A 20,094-nucleotide genomic window follows, 5' to 3' on the forward strand; every position below is an offset into this window, starting at 1 on the left:
ATGTACTTGTCGTGACGTTCTCATGTGGGATTCATTTCCGGAGAATTTATGCGTGGCAAGTCGTGAACTTCTCCCTTTATATTATAATTTATATCTCAGCTAATTAATTAATAAACTAATCAACAGTGTTCTCATTCTCCCCCTTAACCTGGGAGCTTGATCCATCTTTGTGTTATGGATAAGTTATTCCTCTTTATGAAATCTCCAAGTTGGATTATTAAAAGACTTAAAAACTTTCTAAACATGACATCTTAGGCCTAGGGGTCGTTCACATATTGCGTAATCAATATTTTGGCAATTTTTACCCCCCCCCCCTCCGTAATCAACCATAATCAAGACCGACCCCCCCCCCCCCCGTAATCAAGACCCAACCCCCTCCTATATTACGTAATCAAGATTAGACACACCCCCCCCCCCCCCCCCCATTTTTGAGTTAAATTTTTGATGTAGAGATACAAGAAATACACATTATTCATTGATGTCTGAGACTTGAGAAGATTTTTGTAATATCTCAAATGGTTTATACAAATTCAAGTATTAATAACTACTACATTAAATTAAAATTTTGATTACGTAATCAACGACCACAACCCCCCCCCCCCCCCCCCGTAATCAACCGTAAGCATTTGAAACCCCCCCCCCCCCCCCTCGGCTGATTACGTAATATGTGAACGACCTATATATATATACTATATAAATATTGTATATATGAAGCGAGACGATATTCATATATATATTAATATGGATCCGTGCAATTTTTGATTTTACTGACACCACGGCATCAACTTTAATGCGACTTTCCGCAAAAACCGTAAAACTAAAAGATATACAACTGAAACTTTTTTGACTGGGTCGAATGCTTTTATGCTTTTCAAATCAGCATGAAAAAATAAAAAATTGGCCAAGGAATAGGGATTTTAGAGCCCAAGATTTGGACCCCCATGTGGTGTCAAAAACGCGATTTAAATAGGTAATAATTATTTCAGTCTCTTGAGTCTTGACACCATTTAGGGTTATACGGGTTCCTGCTAGTTTACTTAAAGCATAACTTAATTTATTCAATGATCATTACATTAACGTTAAACCGAATTAGCAAATTTTATCTTCACATTAAATCCAAATTATTATTAATATTGAAATGGAGTGTGCAGATTTTCTCTCTGAAGTCTGGGTAGTACCCGGACCTAAGTTCTACCCCACCCGTGTCCATCACCCTCCCCAGGGTTCCAGCCGTGCCCATCCTCGCTGCTCCTGAGGGATTAATAGGGTCAATACCCAAGAGCTAACATCATGTGTCTATCAAAAAGTTAAATGTGAAATTTAGAAATCCGAGCCTCGAAACATAATATCACAGAGAAATAATTGCTTTTTCAACTATTAAATAATCTCACCCCCATCCGTGGCCGTAGTCCTCCAGTCCCTGTCTGTTAAACCCAATCTGAGAGGGGCGGTTAGTGTAAGGAGGTGGCTTATCCCGTGGTAAGTGTTCCTCCGCAACTTCATCAGTGTGAATGAAGTACGTCAGCTTGAAACATCGTCTACACTTCTGGGCCGGTAACTACAGGGTGGACGAGTTCAACTTTAAGATTGAACAACTTTCTTTAAACAAAAAGCAGTGGAATTAACTAAAGTGAGAGGAAAGAGATGTCTTTGAACATTTTTCAGATCTAACAACATTCAACTAACGACAGATATCGTTTCTAATGACGAATAAACCTTTTTGGTTGACAGGATTCCGTCTTTCTTCTTTACATGTTGAGTTTGGTGAGGTCCATGGTCGAAACAGTCCGGACACGTAGCATGACCTACCACTGGAAATGCTCTGTTCTTAGGAATCTCCACCTTTTAGAGGAAGAAGATTGTTAAATGGCGATAATATACTAAACATAAGTAGGATTAGGACTATAGAGGGAGCTGGAGTGTCTATAAGATGCTTATTGCTTACCTTTAGTATAGAGGGAGTGTCTCTGCTTAGTACTTACCTTCAGTATAGAGGGAGTGTCTCTGCTTAGTACTTATCTTCAGTATAGAGGGAGTGTCTCTGCTTAGTACTTACCTTCAGTATAGAGGGAGTGTCTCTGCTTATTACTTACCTTCAGTATAGAGGGAGTGTCTCTGCTTAGTACTTACCTTCAGTATAGAGGGAGTGTCTCTGCTTAGTACTTACCTTCAGTATAGAGGGAGTGTCTCTGCTTAGTACTTACCTTCAGTATAGAGGGAGTGTCTCTGCTTAGTACTTACCTTCAGTATAGAGGGAGTGTCTCTGCTTAGTACTTACCTTCAGTATAGAGGGAGTGTCTCTGCTTAGTACTTACCTTCAGTATAGAGGGAGTGTCTCTGCTTAGTACTTACCTTCAGTGTAGAAGGAGTGTCTCTGCTTAGTACTTACCTTCAGTATAGAGGGAGTGTCTCTGCTTAGTACTTACCTTCAGTATAGAGGGAGTGTCTCTGCTTAGTACTTACCTTCAGTATAGAGGAAGTGTCTCTGCTTAGTACTTACCTTCAGTATAGAGGGAGTGTCTCTGCTTAGTACTTACCTTCAGTATAGAGGGAGTGTCTCTGCTTAGTACTTACCTTCAGTATAGAGGAAGTGTCTCTGCTTAGTACTTACCTTCAGTGTAGAAGGAGTGTCTCTGCTTAGTACTTACCTTCAGTATAGAGGGAGTGTCTCTGCTTAGTACTTACCTTCAGTATAGAGGGAGTGTCTCTGCTTAGTACTTACCTTCAGTATAGAGGAAGTGTCTCTGCTTAGTACTTACCTTCAGTATAGAGGGAGTGTCTCTGCTTAGTACTTACCTTCAGTATAGAGGGAGTGTCTCTGCTTAGTACTTATCTTCAGTATAGAGGGAGTGTCTCTGCTTAGTACTTACCTTCAGTATAGAGGAAGTGTCTCTGCTTAGTACTTACCTTCAGTATAGAGGGAGTGTCTCTGCTTATTACTTATCTTCAGTATAGAGGGAGTGTCTCTGCTTAGTACTTACCTTCAGTATAGAAGGAGTGTCTCTGCTTAGTACTTACCTTCAGTATAGAGGGAGTGTCTCTGCTTAGTACTTACCTTCAGTATAGAGGGAGTGTCTCTGCTTATTACCTACCTTCAGTATAGAGGGAGTGTCTCTGCTTAGTACTTACCTTCAGTATAGAGGAAGTGTCTCTGCTTAGTACTTACCTTCAGTATAGAGGGAGTGTCTCTGCTTAGTACTTACCTTCAGTATAGAGCAGGGACAAAAGGATTTCGCGATTATTTTGGCCAAAAATCGCGGTACCGCGAAATTTAACATGCTATACATTAAACTATACATAAAATTTGTCGCGGAGAATGGGAAATTTCGCGATTTCGTACATGCCGCGAAATCCTTTTGTTCCTGGTATAGAGGGAGTGTCTCTGCTTAGTACTTACCTTCAGTATAGAAGGAGTGTCTCTGCTTAGTACTTACCTTCAGTATAGAGGGAGTGTCTCTGCTTAGTACTTACCTTCAGTATAGAGGGAGTGTCTCTGCTTAGTACTTACCTTCAGTATAGAGGGAGTGTCTCTGCTTAGTACTTACCTTCAGTATAGAGGAAGTGTCTCTGCTTAGTACTTACCTTCAGTATAGAGGGAGTGTCTCTGCTTATTACTTATCTTCAGTATAGAGGGAGTGTCTCTGCTTAGTACTTACCTTCAGTATAGAGGGAGTGTCTCTGCTTAGTACTTACCTTCAGTATAGAGGGAGTGTCTCTGCTTATTACTTATCTTCAGTATAGAGGGAGTGTCTCTGCTTAGTACTTATCTTCAGTATAGAGGGAGTGTCTCTGCTTAGTACTTACCTTCAGTATAGAGCAGGGACAAAAGGATTTCGCGATTATTTTGGCCAAAAATCGCGGTACCGCGAAATTTAACATGCTATACATTAAACTATACATAAAATTTGTCGCGGAGAATGGGAAATTTCGCGATTTCGTACATGCCGCGAAATCCTTTTGTTCCTGGTATAGAGGGAGTGTCTCTGCTTAGTACTTACCTTCAGTATAGAGGGAGTGTCTCTGCTTAGTACTTACCTTCAGTATAGAGGGAGTGTCTCTGCTTAGTACTTACCTTCAGTATAGAGGGAGTGTCTCTGCTTAGTACTTACCTTCAGTATAGAGGAAGTGTCTCTGCTTAGTACTTACCTTCAGTATAGAGGGAGTGTCTCTGCTTATTACTTATCTTCAGTATAGAGGGAGTGTCTCTGCTTAGTACTTACCTTCAGTATAGAGGGAGTGTCTCTGCTTAGTACTTACCTTCAGTATAGAGCAGGGACAAAAGGATTTCGCGATTATTTTGGCCAAAAATCGCGGTACCGCGAAATTTAACATGCTATACATTAAACTATACATAAAATTTGTCGCGGAGAATGGGAAATTTCGCGATTTCGTACATGCCGCGAAATCCTTTTGTTCCTGGTATAGAGGGAGTGTCTCTGCTTAGTACTTACCTTCAGTATAGAGGGAGTGTCTCTGCTTAGTACTTACCTTCAGTATAGAGGGAGTGTCTCTGCTTAGTACTTACCTTCAGTATAGAGGGAGTGTCTCTGCTTAGTACTTACCTTCAGTATAGAGGGAGTGTCTCTGCTTAGTACTTACCTTCAGTATAGAGGGAGTGTCTCTGCTTAGTACTTACCTTCAGTATAGAGGGAGTGTCTCTGCTTAGTACTTATCTTCAGTATAGAGGGAGTGTCTCTGCTTAGTACTTACCTTCAGTATAGTGGGAGTGTCTCTTCTTAGTACTTATCTTCAGTATAGAGGGAGTGTATCTGCTTAGTACTTACCTTCAGTATTATAGAAGGAGTGTCTCTGCTTAGTACTTACCTTCAGTATAGAAGGAGTGTCTCTGCTTAGTACTTACCTTCAGTATAGAGGGAGTGTCTCTGCTTAGTACTTACCTTCAGTATAGTGGGAGTGTCTCTGCTTAGTACTTACCTTCAGTATAGAGGGAGTGTCTCTGCTTAGTACTTACCTTCAGTATAGAGGGAGTGTCTCTGCTTAGTACTTACCTTCAGTATAGAGGGAGTGTCTCTGCTTAGTACTTACTTTCAGTATAGAGGGAGTGTCTCTGCTTAGTACTTACCTTCAGTATAGAGGGAGTGTCTCTGCTTAGTACTTATCTTTAGTATAGAGGAAGTGTCTCTGCTTAGTACTTACCTTCAGTATAGAGTGAGTGTCTCTGCTTAGTACTTACCTTCAGTATAGAAGGAGTGTCTCTGCTTAGTACTTACCTTCAGTATAGAGGGAGTGTCTCTGCTTAGTACTTACCTTCAGTATAGAAGGAGTGTCTCTGCTTAGTACTTATCTTTAGTATAGAGGAAGTGTCTCTGCTTAGTACTTACCTTCAGTATAGAGGGAGTGTCTCTGCTTATTACTTACCTTCAGTATAGAGGGAGTGTCTCTGCTTAGTACTTGCCTTCAGTATAGAAGGAGTGTCTCTGCTTAGTACTTACCTTCAGTATAGAAGGAGTGTCTCTGCTTAGTACTTACCTTCAGTATAGAAGGAGTGTCTCTGCTTAGTACTTACCTTCAGTATAGAGTGAGTGTCTCTGCTTAGTACTTACCTTCAGTATAGAAGGAGTGTCTCTGCTTAGTACTTACCTTCAGTATAGAAGGAGTGTCTCTGCTTAGTACTTACCTTCAGTATAGAGGGAGTGTCTCTGCTCAGTACTTATCTTCAGTATAGAGGGAGTGTCTCTGCTTAGTACTTACCTTCAGTATAGAAGGAGTGTCTCTGCTTATTACTTACCTTCAGTATAGAGGGAGTGTCTCTGCTTAGTACTTACCTTCAGTATAGAGGGAGTGTCTCTGCTTAGTACTTACCTTCAGTATAGAAGGAGTGTCTCTGCTTAGTACTTACCTTCAGTATAGAGGGAGTGTCTCTGCTTAGTACTTACCTTCAGTATAGAGGGAGTGTCTCTGCTTAGTACTTACCTTCAGTATAGAGGGAGTGTCTCTGCTTAGTACTTACCTTCAGTATAGAGGGAGTGTCTCTGCTTAGTACTTACCTTCAGTATAGAGGGAGTGTCTCTGCTTATTACTTACCTTCAGTATAGAGGGAGTGTCTCTGCTTAGTACTTACCCTTAGTATAGAGGGAGTGTCTCTGCTCAGTTTAGCTCCAGGGTAATGCCTGCTAAACTCCAGTTTCCACCGGGTGAAGGTATTAGAAAGGTCCTGTGGTACTGGTGTGTTGAGTACAGCAGGATATACACCTCGCACCGTGTCCTGTCAAAGTGTGATCTGCTCTTAAAAATGTGCATTCTAGAGAAACTCAAGTTTTAGATTAATTAAACTGTTCAGTCGATGCATAATTGTATGAATTGGTTCTAGATTCATGATAATTCAGAGGTATAAGAGTTTAACGTTTCGATTTCAAATATCAACGTTGAAATTGTTATTTTAAAAAAATTCAATTTAAATTTTTTAATTGCTCACCAATTTTTCGGAGGGATGTCCATGTGAACCATGTCTATGTGAACCATGTCCTTGTGAACCATGTCCTTGTGAACCATGTCCTTGTGAACCATGTCCATGTGAACCATTTCCTTGTGAACCATGTCCTTGTGAACCATGTCCTTGTAATCCAGGGTAGACAGGATGGCGTGAGCCAGAATGATTTGTATAGTGGGGTCGAGTTTTAGCTCGCGCTGGGGGTTCTGGTCGGCGGTTCAGTGACCAGTCTATTCCTTTGGAGCTGCTGTCTGTCCCAACTTCTGTAACAGCATGACAGTTATAACTGAAATCGATTTGGTATTCCTAGTTTGTATTCTATTTGTATTTTAGCTTTAGATTTATTCAATATTTATAGAATTTACTACGTATTATAACTAGCATTTCTTTTCCATAAGCCACTGAGTCTGTAGCCAAGCACTGTATTTTCGAAACTTTTCCAGAAAGTAAGAAGGTCCCATTATAGTTGGATACCATTCATTAGGTACCTGAAAACGTGGGAGCAGAAGGCCCAGAGGGGCCTGGCCTGTATCCATCAATATAACCGCTGTGGCTGCCGCTGGGGTTTGTTGCAGAGTTTAAACGCCAATCTACTCCCTTACTTTGATCCCCTGGAAAGTATTACATGGAGCGGAAAGACTATTCGACCGGTAGTGGTACTACAAATAAAATTTTATAAACGTTATTTGAACAGGGGTACTTAGCAGTTATAATGGAGTATTCAGCTAGAAGGGTAGCTTCAGTAATAAACTTTCTTTAAGCTAAATGGTCCCAGCTTCGGACTGTTTACCTAATGGACTGAAGACGTAAACTGATCTGTAAAGTGGCGTCAGGTCAATAGAAGTTTAATATATACCTGGAAGTGATTGAAAGTATGCAGGTGGAGCTGAAGGGTTATTATTGTTGTTAGGACTGGGAACATATGGGGGTGGTTCATCTCCCATCCTCCCTGAACTACGTCATTGTCACAACAGCAACCTTCGTCTATATCATCTCCATAAGTACTAGCAGAGATGTCATATTCAGATATTGTGTTAACTATGTAAGAGAGGAAGGACTAGTATCATATATGTAGTAATTCGAATCTTGAATGGAAGATTTACCGATGGGATACTTGTTAGCCATTCGCAGGGAAATGATATACCCTGATCAATGATCATGCTAAAGCTAGGCTTAGGGGTCGTTCACATATTACGTAATCACTTTTTGGACAATTTTCAACCCCTCTCCCCCTCTGTAAACACATAGCTATTGTGTCAAAATTACACTAGCGTAATCATTTGTGATTTGGAAACCCCCCTCCCCCTCAGGCTGATTACGTAATGTTGAATATGTGAACGACCCCTAATATTACCAATAGCAATGCCAACTTAAAAACGATTCTAACAACAAAGAGATCGAAAACTTGAGGTGATAATACAGTATGTTCTGTGCTGTGGCGTTCAATGTATTAAGTATAATGTACATTGTACATTTATAATACTATAAACCACGCGCGTGACTGTACGCACTAGGCTTGTAAGAGTATAAATACACTACCAAACAACAGCGATCATACGGAGTGTGATCTAACTTACACAAACTGGCTAATTAGCACTGTTAGGATATTAACAAGCTCATAACTGCGGTATACCTAATTTACCAAAGACAAAAGCAAATCCACGAATCAGTTCAATCTTATAGCTAACTTTATTATTGATCAGCGTAGTTCAGTTGTATTTTGGCGTACCGTGAATACTGAATGTGATTTTAAACATCAAGAATCAAGATGCATATTGCGTGTGTATATTGTATGCACATTGCACAAGATGGTATGATTGAAGGGTAGATCGTGCACCGCACCTAGCAGTTCCAGTTCCTTATTCAACTCTCTCTACAAAAAATTCACAGCCTAGTAGTCTGGTAATGCTAAATGCACATGGCTCAAAGTCAAACCACAATTTCCAAAGCCTCAAAGCTTTCTGATATCAAACGTTCCGAAATTTTAACTGATAACCGAATAAAAAACAACAAGTTCGACATTAAGCTTACAGTCGTTCGTTGTATACATAATTACAATCTAATTTGCTGCCGACAGTACATCATTATCGAATGTACTGTTACTATTTTAGGTGTCTAGTAATACTAAAAGTTGCGGATCAGTCGTTGGATTCGATCCTAAGATGTACTACAGTACAACTACTACTACCTATAGGCTATATGATTTGTCACGAGAACAAAGGACAAGTCGTGACGACCATTCAAAATGTTCTTGATGCACCTGCAGTGCTGATAGTCTATTGTTGGCCAGTTGCCAGCTCGGTGCTCTAACGAACAATCTTGTATTTGAGCCAGAGCAGGTGTGATCTCACTGTATCCTCATTCTGATTCAGTAAGATCATTGTACAGTAATATGGAGCTACTACCACTAGTGTAACCCGTGCCTACGGCCGGGACTTCACTATCGCAGTTGAAATGTAAAAGAATAAACCCGCATTATATTCGAAAACACACATTACATTTTCGTAGTAAAAACGGTCCGAAAGTATGAACTCGCTCTGTCCAGTGTCCGAACACACCGCAATTTAATTCTGAGTGACCCTCATATATCCTATAGTAATACTTAATAGACAATCTTGAGGTCCACTGCCGAATTACATAATTATATCGCAAATCTGTTATGGGGGAAGAGAGAGCGAGAGTACGTGAGACACTTTAGTATCACATTTGGGTCACAAAATGATCAATTAAACCACTTACCACCGGCCGATATAAAAAGCCTTAATCATTTGGCTTGGTCAGAGTTTTTGCGGCTCTATACCGAAAAACAAACTCCGTAAGTCGTAACTCTTCCCATTTTCTTGATTAAGGCTAAGCCCGTTCGGAAATTACACGCGAACGAACAGACAAACACGCATCTTTAGATTATTAGTATAGGTTATACGCTTAATGAAGCACCATGTAATATTGTAATACTGTACGACAGAAAAAGTCTAGCGTTGACCACTAACCCGATTTTTATAAATCTTTTAAATTCGTATCGGTAGAAAACGATTGGGTTATTAAATTTTACCATGTTGGCGTCACTTTTCTAGAATCTCCTTCCACACCACAAGAGGTGACGTCATTTGTGAATATTCCGTTCGACATATGCTAACTGTAAAACATATTATCAAACACAATTACACTATTACACTATATTGGTTATCCTGATTTATTCCTGCCGTCGTGAGGTCTGCGGGCTGATAGATCACGAAAAGAATTTAATTTCAATTCAACGCACGAACTCTTGATTGCGCGCGCAACGCGCGCCTCTTTGTTTACCTATGAGCACTGACTGGTAGTGGACTTTTCGTACAATAAAGGAATCAAAACTAGTGGCAGAAGATACGTAAATTCTAAATTTAGAATCAATTTAGAATAAGTTAGAGAAGAAAATGAAGAACACCAATGTTATCTATTTTAATGAAAGAGATCAACAGAAAACTGATAAATAATAACATAATTTTACTCAAAAACTATTAACTTTTAAAGAATTTTTCATCAGCTGGTGGATAATAAGCAGACACTACGTCCAGAGAAATATAAGAAATGTACAAAAATATAGCAATAAATTGTCGTCGTGTTTTCATCTCTGATTGCATGCAACAATTCATTTCTTTGCAGAAACGCTTAAAATTCTATTGAACCCAAAAAAGCGGGGCATCTACGTCAGTTTTAAAAATAGAGAAACAATACTATCATATTAACACGAAGCGGGAATAAACACTTGTGAATGAAGTTCATATTTCCTATATTTTGAAAAAGTAACAGTGGAAACTGTTTAACATTCATAGTCTAATTTCTCGTGAGGGCACACAGCACGGGAATGGCAGGAGAGTAAGCTTTTTGAAGCGAACCCAAAAGTGCGAAATGTACAAATTACACACTAAACACCCAAAGTACAATTTAAATTGTACAAGCAATGTATTTTGTACATTGTTTATGCGATATCAGCCGATACGACGTCCAGATTGTCGATCAGGGGTTGTTTCTTCTCGTTATCTGGTACGTAGATCTGCAGTTTTCCGATTCCGAAAGCCTTCAAGTTGTTTGTCTTGTTCATCTTCCTGGAACACACAAACAGTTAGAAATTTACAATAGTCATATTTATAGATTTCGGAACGAGTATTGACCCATATTTCCTTTCAGTTCCGCGTTTTTTGTCTAAAAATAAGCAAATGAGACTACACAGAAATAAATCAGAACAAAATATCTTACTTTGATTTCCTGCAGCAAACAGTGAGACAACATGTGGCGGTGAGGATAGCAGCGATAAGGGTCAGGAGGGTGATGGTGGCAATTCTCAGGGGGAAAGGAAGTTCCTGGAACTTGTGGACAACCTTATCAGCGTAGTCTCCGAACCCACAGCTGATGGCGGTGTGGGGCTCGTAGGTGGAGGGCTCGAATGTATCCACAACTAAAGAAGGGGGTTACAGTTAATTAAAGGAACTTTTGTATGGTAAAAAGTTCTTTACAAAGAAGTTCTTGAGGGCTATTTCAGTTTTATTTCTTATTTATAGCACACCTTACCAGCACGAGGACTCTTACAGAAAGTGAACAATAAAAGAAGCGAGATTATCCCAAATTTGGGAAAGCTTAAAGTGTGGCCGAAATCCACCACCCACAAAGTTTATAAATCTAAGAATATAAGAATAACTTTTCTTAGAAATATCCTTTCTGAGTGTTTGGATGATTTTCGCAGAAATGTAACTATTCAAAATATAAAGGGCGTCATCACGATGCATATTGCATGGCCCTGTTGCCATCGACTTTCGAGAATGGCTTAAAATATATTTTTTCTCGCCATTTTTGCGGACGATGCCGAAATAATCATGATTAACTTTCCGATATTCTTGCCATCAATGGCGGAAACGGAAAATAAATTTCGTTTTTCCCTATCTTTTAAAGAGTAACGATGACGAAAGTGGTGATGACGCCCCCCTCAAACTTCAACCAACCAAGGCATGGGCAGATCCAGCAGCCATGTGGGTCCTGCACAGGGTCGGCTACATGAGTGAAGGGGTCGTCACCACACACTCCCGCACAAGAGTGCAGACACTCGGGGTTATCATCACCTCGGACTGGTTCTCGGGGAATTGGAGACTGCATCATAGCTGAGGGGGTGTGTGTTAGAGATTTACAGGGAATGTCTGGATATTGAGCAAATATTCAGGGTCAAGTTTTCAATTGAAATTAAAAGGTATTTTTTTGTAATGGTCAGAGCACACAGTGAAAAGTGGACCAAACTAACCGGCACACTCGCAAGTCTGACATCCGGCACTGTCCTTCTTGCGGGCAGCACATCCCAGAAGAGGAGCACACTTGAACATGGGGCACTCTCGAGCAGCTTGGATCTTGCTCTCTGACTCGGAAATGAGGGTAACTGTTCGTCTGATCTCTTGGGAGCTGGAGTCTAGTTCGATAACTACTTCTGTTACGTTGAACTGGGGGAGGTGACATGTTAGGAGTTAGGGATAATCCTGCCGTTTTCTGACAAATGTGCGTTAAGACCATTTTTGAAATTCTGAATTCTTTAACCTAATTTATTTTGTGGGTCAACAACTATCCCTGAAAACCATCAGAAACCATTAGAACCAATCGCCGGCCCCCAGAAACCACCTTTTGGAACAGCTTTAAATGTCAAAATTTGTCACAAGTCTGTGCCTCTGATTTTTGAGTGGTCTTTGTCAGAAAACGACCGAATTAATAGGGGCAATAAGTAAGATTAGACTGGTAGTTGGTATTTTCAGGTGGTGTCTCTCTAATTTACAATAATAACAGCAAATTCAGCAACTCTGTAAGTGATACTGTGGTAGTGGAACTACCGATACCTCTCCGTGTTATCAGAGTCACGTCATATTACCATCACGTGACACTTCATGTGACACTTCATGTGACACGTCATGTGACACGTCATGTGACACGTCCAATAAACGTATTTCCCACCATTTCAGTAATCCTGTACTACCAGGTACTACGTAAATACAAAACTACCCAACACAGCTTACAACCTCCAGACACGGTATGAAGTTACAGCTAATATCTCTCGCAGTTCTCTCCCACACACACACTTGTATGTTGTCATGTTAAACTATGTAATTATCTAACCTTTACACTCACGACAGTCATATGAGCTTAACAGATATCAGATATATCTTAGTTGATGGTTGGTATGGTACACAGGTATTCACGTGAATTGTATTAGATTACGACATATAAAGTTCAGATCTAAGATTGTAGTTTTACACAGTTACAAAACTTCATGACTATAGTTGGAAGGCAAGAGTGATTAAATTATTTTCTATTATTAAGTTATTTTCTATTACATTAAGTTACATTCCACGTTTTTATATGAGCTGGGTGTAGATGGTACGTGGGTAACATACAGTTGCCACAAATAGTTCTCAGAAATAGCTTCCTAATTAGATTCCATTATTTGATTACACAGGAACAGGTTATCTTGGTGTTGCTCGGGTATCTTGCAAAACTCAATGAACAGGGAAAGTGAGTGTAAGAAACGAGTACGTTCTACAGAACCTGAGTTTAATCATCTCCATAGTATAATCTTTTAATTTTGGGTGTATTATTAAACTAATTACAACACTTCAAATCTATTACATTTATTGAGGACGTTACAGAAGGAATTGATTTAATGTAGTTGGAGGAGTCCTAACTCTCCTCACGTCCGAAAATGGTGTTTCTCTTGTATCAAATATGGTGTAAGCTCTAAATTAACATTTAAAACTTATATTCTGATATTTCTGGTTAAGTTGCGAATATGTTATAGAAATTTCTCCCCGTATAATTATTAAAATCGTAGCGTTGCGTAGGACACTAAAAATTTGTTAATTCATTCACTAGTGAAAATCTCGATTACTTCTAAGAAATTCTCAGAATTTCGAGCAAGTCACGGATCACGAGATTATTTCCATAATTCCTATAAACTGAGGAGGTGTCTACATATCCTGTAACTAATAAAACTGTAGTATGAGTAGCTGTACTGGAGCTACCACGTGATCACTGGAGCTACCTCGTGATCAAGTGTGTGTGTTGAGTGTAAAGTGTGACGTCAGAGCTGAGATATTGTTTTGTTGAGCAGCTCTAGTAACACCTAGTTACACAAATTATTCATATTCTGACTTCTCTGGTTATATTAAGCTGCGAATATATCCTAAAAATGTCTTTGTATAATTAGAAAAATCATAGTGTTGCGTATGAGTGTTAGTAACACTGTTACTTAGAGTTAGTAACACTAAGTAACACCTACTGAACTGTGAGACAGGCTCTGGCTTGAGTATAATGGTGGAGCACAAAACAATGAAGAATGATAATGTGTACATAGTGTTATAATAGCGAGAAATAATGTGTGAAACACTCTGTCTCCTTACATAAACATGATAGAGCGGACATTGCGCCGTACATTATAATGGACAACACATATCTTACTATGTCAGTCTCTTTTCTGCCAGCAGGATAAACCAGAGGTGGGGCATAGAAAATAAAATGTGTGTAATTCAAAAGTCCCGATCCTGATTCCTAGCACACTCCCGGCAAATCTATTGTTTTTAAGGTTAACAACTGCCAGTATTTTAGGAATGTTTTATATCATTGTTTGTCCATTAGTTGACGTGGAAACAGTTTTGAGCATATGTGTTTGTGTAAGACTGCTGTCCCTCAATTCCTCAAGTCTCCTCTGATCGACTGATCTGGAAACAATAGCGGTTGTCATTAAACTACATTTTGTTAATATTCACTCATGGTCCACAGATCCTAGGGGATAAGGTGATAACTCTGGCGAATGAGGGATTTTCATTGAGAAAATGTCATTAAATTGAGTGAGGAGTCGGATCACAAGGGAAGTGACGAGTAATGTAGAAATGTGTGAATTGATCCACGATATTTATGAAATAAAATCTTATTGACGATTTAATACAGTATTTATCATTTAAATCTGATTTTGAGACAAAAATTTACATTTTTTTTGAATGATTTTCCAAAGATTAAAAAATTCCGGTTTGGTCTCGACCAAATCACTAACCTTTGACAGGGACTCCAAAATAGGTCGATTTTGACCGAGACTAAGCCGGGATTCCGGTCAATCTTTGGTTGTCAATATAATACCAATACACAATAGCGTAACCGTACTTATTCGCGGTAAGTCAGAAAATTATTAAATCAAAGTTCTAAACAAGGGATAGTTAAAAAACAACGCCCAAGTCTAATCTTTCCCTAAAACAAAAACAAAAAATTAAAAACTTCATTGCAATTTCCGCCAATATCTCTTGTCATAACTCAAATTACGGAGATAATGCATGTCAAAGATATTATTCAAATAAAGATTTCTTTTACATAAATCATGCACAATCAGCGAGAATAGATTGCTTTGGGGTCTTCCTCTTCTCCCTGGTAAGTCCAGTGTATTGATGGCAAAAATGAGGGAAGAAAACGCTGGTCCGTCAATAGGACCCCGCAAAACATGTCCTAACATTCTCCACCGACTACGGGCCACTTTTTCTGACAATGGTTCAGCATTGCAGCGTTTATACAAGTTTTTGTTGGAGATGACTCCTGGGTACTTTATATTCAAAATAGTGCAAAGATGTCTGCGGTGAACAACATCTAGTTTTTCAAGGAATATTTTGGGGACGGCCCAACAGGATGAGTTGTACATAAGAACCGATACGACTAAAGCATTATACAGTATTAGACGTTTGTTTAGGGGCAGTTTATCACTCCAGGCCTTCTTGTAATTGTTAAAGGCAGCATATCCCAGGTTTATGCGACGCTGAATATCAGCTTTGCTACACAAGACGGACCCTAGAGTGATACTTTTCCTCCATGCTTCATTCCCCGACACTAATTTTCCATCACTGTCGACTTCACCCGTACTAGCTAAATAAACATGAGTGAATTCCGTTTTGTCTTCATTGACAAAGAGGTTCCATTTCTCGAGTATAGCTGTTGCCTGGGGCAAAATAGCTCTCAAGTTGTCTTCCTCTTCATCATTGAAGTCAACATCATCAGCATATTCAGTGTCAAGTGGAAGGCCAGCAATAGTAATCGGGGGGATCGGCCTATCTAAACTGATTGTTATAGTCCATCTAAGTTCATTCAAAGCACCAGCCAAGACAAGGGTGAACAGACAGCCGGATAGACAGTCACCCTGGAAAGCTCCAAGGAGACTTAAAAACTCAGCTGAAAGAACTCCATTTACCTTCACCCGTAGCTTTGTGTTGGACAACAACAACCGGACAATCCTCAGCTCATCCTCAGTACAGCCACACAGTTTCAGGAGTTCAAGAATCGTAGTGCGTTTGATCGTGTCAAACGCACTAGACATATCAAGTCAGAAAATATAGATTTTAATCAATATTGACAATGTCGTGCTGTCCTTCTAAAGCAAGATGGACAGCACATTCATCATTTTACAATATGTGCAGTATACATATTTCAACGGCCAGGTAGCGCAGTTGGTTAGAACGCCTGTCTTACAATCGTTAGGTTGCGAGTTCGAAACCCACTGACTGCCTGGTCGTGGGGTGAGCGTCGTCGACGTTCAGCTAAGGATCATGAGTGGTCTATGCAGCCCCCCGGTCTACTCAGCCGAATACTCGAGAAATCGGGTGTGAGGGTTAAATGAGGAGCTGCACATTGCAGCAAAGTCTCGGACGAAGAAAGTATGGTACACACTACCTTAACCGTCACTGGCCAAAATGATCCTTCGGCTTCCTGTAATTGGCTGGTTGCACTTGTGTAACATTGTGGCTGTTGGAATACACCGAAGTAAAATAAGTGTCTAGATAAAAAAAAAAAAATCTTAATCGGAGATAATTGGTTGTTCATTGTCCATTGCATTCGTGCCCGCAAAATTCATATTTTGTCTACGTATGTACACGATTTACACGATTAAAAAATCTATTTGTTATACAGGAATAATAACAATTGTAAAGTATAAAATATCTTACTTCCCTCTAACAGTTGACGAGAGAGCTTCAAACATGGCGATGGAGGGAAGCGGTGGCTCACCGCAGGGAGGTAAATCAATACCTGTATCGCGATGATATAAGCCCTAACAAAGCATGGCAATTTCATTTTGATGATGGTCGACTATTTTGACTTTATTCCTTAAGTCTAAACAGAGTTTTCAAGCTGAAGTATATACTATATACTATACAGTATACAGTGGCTAGGGGAAGACATTCATAATAAATGGGCTCCAAAAGGTCTGACAGATTAAAATTGGAACTGATTCGTGCAATATACATTCGCGATTCAGAAATTGCATAGTCTCTCAATGATCCTACTAAGACAAGATCTCAGAGGTTTGATAAACATTTTGTAGAATACAATTTTAAAAGAGTTGACACTTCTGAAGATATTTAAGCTAATGAGATCTGTGCAGGATCTTAAGTTTTAAAAGGCTTTACCTTCCTGGTCTGCAATAGTGCCTCGTACAACTAGTCGCATTATTTAAATACGCGCATTAATTCACAATACTTTTCATTAAGCAGTGGTCACTAGAGCAGTGCGGTGTTTCTTCATATCGTCATTAAACTATTTTAAAAAGATGTACGGCGGCTAAAATAATATTCCCAATATTACAAGCTAGATCACTAGATCACTTTCTTTACAAGGTGAATTACGTGACCACATTGACCGCTCTTAATCCGCTTAAAAGATCCAAAACGTGGAATTATAAAAGCAGACATTTCCTGGTTCAGTAGAATGTGCTCAACCAATGACAACTCTACAGATCTACATTCCCCAGGGATGCAATCAAACGATTGTACTTAAATTCCAATTACAGCACTACTTTATACTTTACAGCCCTCTCGCTGAACATCATCAATAGGAAGTGTTAACATAGTTTTAAAACGATTGAACCTAATTATTTATTTAATTATTTATTTAATTAAACTCACCATGTGAACGTCGTACTTGTCAGTCTCGATAATCTGAGTCTCGAGTCTGAAAGCGCGGGCAACCTGATCAAGCTCTGACTCGAACTGTTCGTGGAGGAAGAAGTTAACGGTAACAGCTGCTCCTTCAAAGTTTCCGGTAAGTCCGTCTTTTATCTCGCCTGGCAAATGTTGAGATCATGAGTAATTAGTAATAACTAAAGTAAATAAGTGGGTAGATTAAAAACACGTACCGTCAATGGAATATATTATCGTATGAATATTTATATGATGTTGTGTATTATTTTGTTGTCTACTGCATCACGCATGTATAAATACACAGTAATTTGCCCCAGCATTCACTGTTAAGCCACGGCTGGTACAAATTATCACGAATCCTTATTATAAAAGCTAATTTTATACATCCGTTTTCTACCGGTGCAGTGGGTATTTGTTATAAATATAACGAGTAAATCTATAAAACATGTATAATATGATGTTGTAATATATTTAATATTTATAAATAGAGAGTATGTATAGGGGAGTGAGCCAAGAGAGTGATGATTTTATTGTACGACAGGTGCGTATTGCGTAACACATATTATGAGATTACAGCTGTGAGTACACGTGTGTATTATAGCGCAAGTGCGTCACGCATTAAGTGATTACTGATTAGTGAACTTTCTTAACAGTTAAAGACCCGCTAAAGCTGCTCTCTCTCTAAGATCACTGTTGTGAAGTTGTGAATCCTAGCGCATGGTTGAAAACAGTGATAAACAGGAACCGTTCATAATTACTTTTAGATTGTATAATGTGTGGACCTGTTTGTGTGTAAACTAATCACTTAATTAGCATGTCATCATTACAGACACAAACGTTCCTCAATACTAACGTATTTGTTTATGTTAATGTGGATTGTGGAAATATCTCACTGTGTTTGTTTTGGCAAAGGCAGAACAAACAGTAATAATTGATACAGTCAATTATTGGAGGATTATCATATAAAAGGTTGCCTTTAAAAAGAAGATAATTATGGTAATTGTTTAATGTTTACACAGAGGAATAATGTAGATGACATAATTTAAAACTGTTTTTCAATAGTTTTAAACAGTTCCGTTTAAAAACGGAACTGGACAAATAACTTCTTCAACTCACTGATCTCAGCGGTGACCTCCATAGTGGTGAGCTCGGCGAATGGTAGACGCTGGCCGTTAACCATCACGTTGCCTTCTTGGATGTCAACATTTAGGTTTACCTGTACAGGAGAAAATCAGCATAAGAACTAAGAAGTATAAATATAATGATTTCTTTTTATACATGATCACGACACATGGGAATCACATTGATTTATAGATAACTTATTCACAACTATTTGTAACTAGTTGAGTGTACCTGCATGTACACTTCTTCTCCGTTATCTCTGTGGATTCCGTTTACTTTGATGTAGATACCCTGGTATTGTCCATGGATACTGCTGTCGATCACCTGAAAATGGGATAAGTTAGGCAGAGCAATTTGTGTTCTTCAAAAGTATTAGGCATATGAGGTCATGAACACAAAACCAAAACTTTTGTGTTCATGACCTCATATACCAAACATTTAGAATTTGGTCTAAGATATACATGATGTAACTATTCGTTTTAGCTATAGATCAAGTAATCAAGTATAGCGCAAGTCACTGAAGAATTGTAAAGTTGTAAAGTTGTTAAGTTCAAAATCTTTGAAATATTGAGAACATGATGAGATTGATGATTAATTTCAAATTTGAAACATTAGTAATCTTGGATAGTTCTTAAAATCAATAGTTATAGATAAACAACCAGTTTGCACTAACCTCAACTTGTGCAGCTTCTTCAGGGATAAAATCACATGCCACCAAAGAAAAGAAAAGTGACAAAAGTCCGATAACTCGCATATCTAAATAAGTATGAAGTCAGTTGTTTTAACACGGATTACTGGTAAATACAGGGGGTTCTAGAATTATATAATTAATCTGGAGCTTATGAAAATCATGTAATTACTGTCGTAAGCTCTGGCACTGGTAGAATAGGCAGAGAATAAAAATGATTATTTTTCAAAGCAAACTCGAGTATTTGATGATGAACAATTGGCAAAATGTTTCAGGGAGCCAAGTAACCACCATCAACCACTAAAGTTTCACCAACAGTGTATGATGAACAATCAGAGGCCAAGAAAGCAACTGCTTTAGCAACATCATCTGGAGAACCAAGCCTGTCAGACAAAGAATTGGCATGGGGGGTTCTTTTCTCAGAAGCAACTAACCCTTGCCCCTCATCTGCCAATGACGGGATTCATTTCTTTGGACATCTGGTATTTTACGTGACCCTACTCTTCCTGTTAAGATACAACCAGGGGCAACTGCATTCACAACAATACCATGCTTGACGTAGTCAATTGCGATTTGCTTTGTCATGTAGTTAAGTGCAGTGTTTGAACACCCATAGGCAATGTTTTCAGGAGCAGCAACAATTCCATGCTGAGGCCTGAGAGGTTATGTTAATAACTTTTCCTCTAATCAGATCAGGTCCGATTGGTTCTTGCTCCATGAACATCTTTACAGCTGCTTGTGTACAAAGGAAGGCACCTTTGACATTAGTCGACATGAAACTATCCCACTCATCAGGTGTGGTTTCTAATAAATTTTGTCCGCCACTTAGCCTAGCGGCATATTTTCTAAGAAATCGAGTCTTCCGGTGAAAGACT

The 20,094-nt window shown here is 39.1% G+C and overlaps 2 protein-coding genes across 3 annotated transcripts; both read right to left on the bottom strand.

The window, feature by feature from the left end:
- Nucleotides 1-849: 849 nt before the first annotated feature.
- Nucleotides 850-7,457, bottom strand: LOC134813495 (uncharacterized). Its single transcript, XM_063821299.1, has 7 exons — nt 7,308-7,457; nt 6,940-7,062; nt 6,437-6,714; nt 6,083-6,226; nt 1,717-1,842; nt 1,392-1,558; nt 850-1,251 (listed from the first exon to the last, which is right to left on the bottom strand). The coding sequence occupies exons 1-7, from the start codon at nt 7,393-7,395 to the stop codon at nt 1,185-1,187; spliced, it is 993 nt and encodes a 330-aa protein (XP_063677369.1). The 5' UTR covers nt 7,396-7,457; the 3' UTR covers nt 850-1,184.
- A 2,426-nt stretch (nt 7,458-9,883) lies between these two features.
- On the bottom strand, nt 9,884-19,289 carry LOC134812296 (uncharacterized). Of its 2 annotated transcripts, none has more exons than XM_063819677.1 (8): nt 19,205-19,289; nt 18,763-18,855; nt 18,526-18,625; nt 17,395-17,552; nt 11,724-11,916; nt 11,548-11,586; nt 10,691-10,889; nt 9,884-10,539 (listed from the first exon to the last, which is right to left on the bottom strand). In XM_063819677.1, the coding sequence occupies exons 1-8, from the start codon at nt 19,283-19,285 to the stop codon at nt 10,413-10,415; spliced, it is 990 nt and encodes a 329-aa protein (XP_063675747.1). In that variant the 5' UTR covers nt 19,286-19,289; the 3' UTR covers nt 9,884-10,412. The 2 variants fall into 2 exon arrangements, with proteins under 2 accessions (XP_063675747.1, XP_063675746.1); XM_063819676.1 differs by having other exon boundaries at nt 11,431-11,586.
- Nucleotides 19,290-20,094: the final 805 nt, after the last annotated feature.

Source organism: Bolinopsis microptera, chromosome 3 (genome assembly GCF_026151205.1).
Source record: "Bolinopsis microptera isolate Bmic1 chromosome 3, MBARI_Bmic_1.0, whole genome shotgun sequence".
NCBI classification, from domain to species: Eukaryota; Metazoa; Ctenophora; class Tentaculata; order Lobata; family Bolinopsidae; genus Bolinopsis; species Bolinopsis microptera.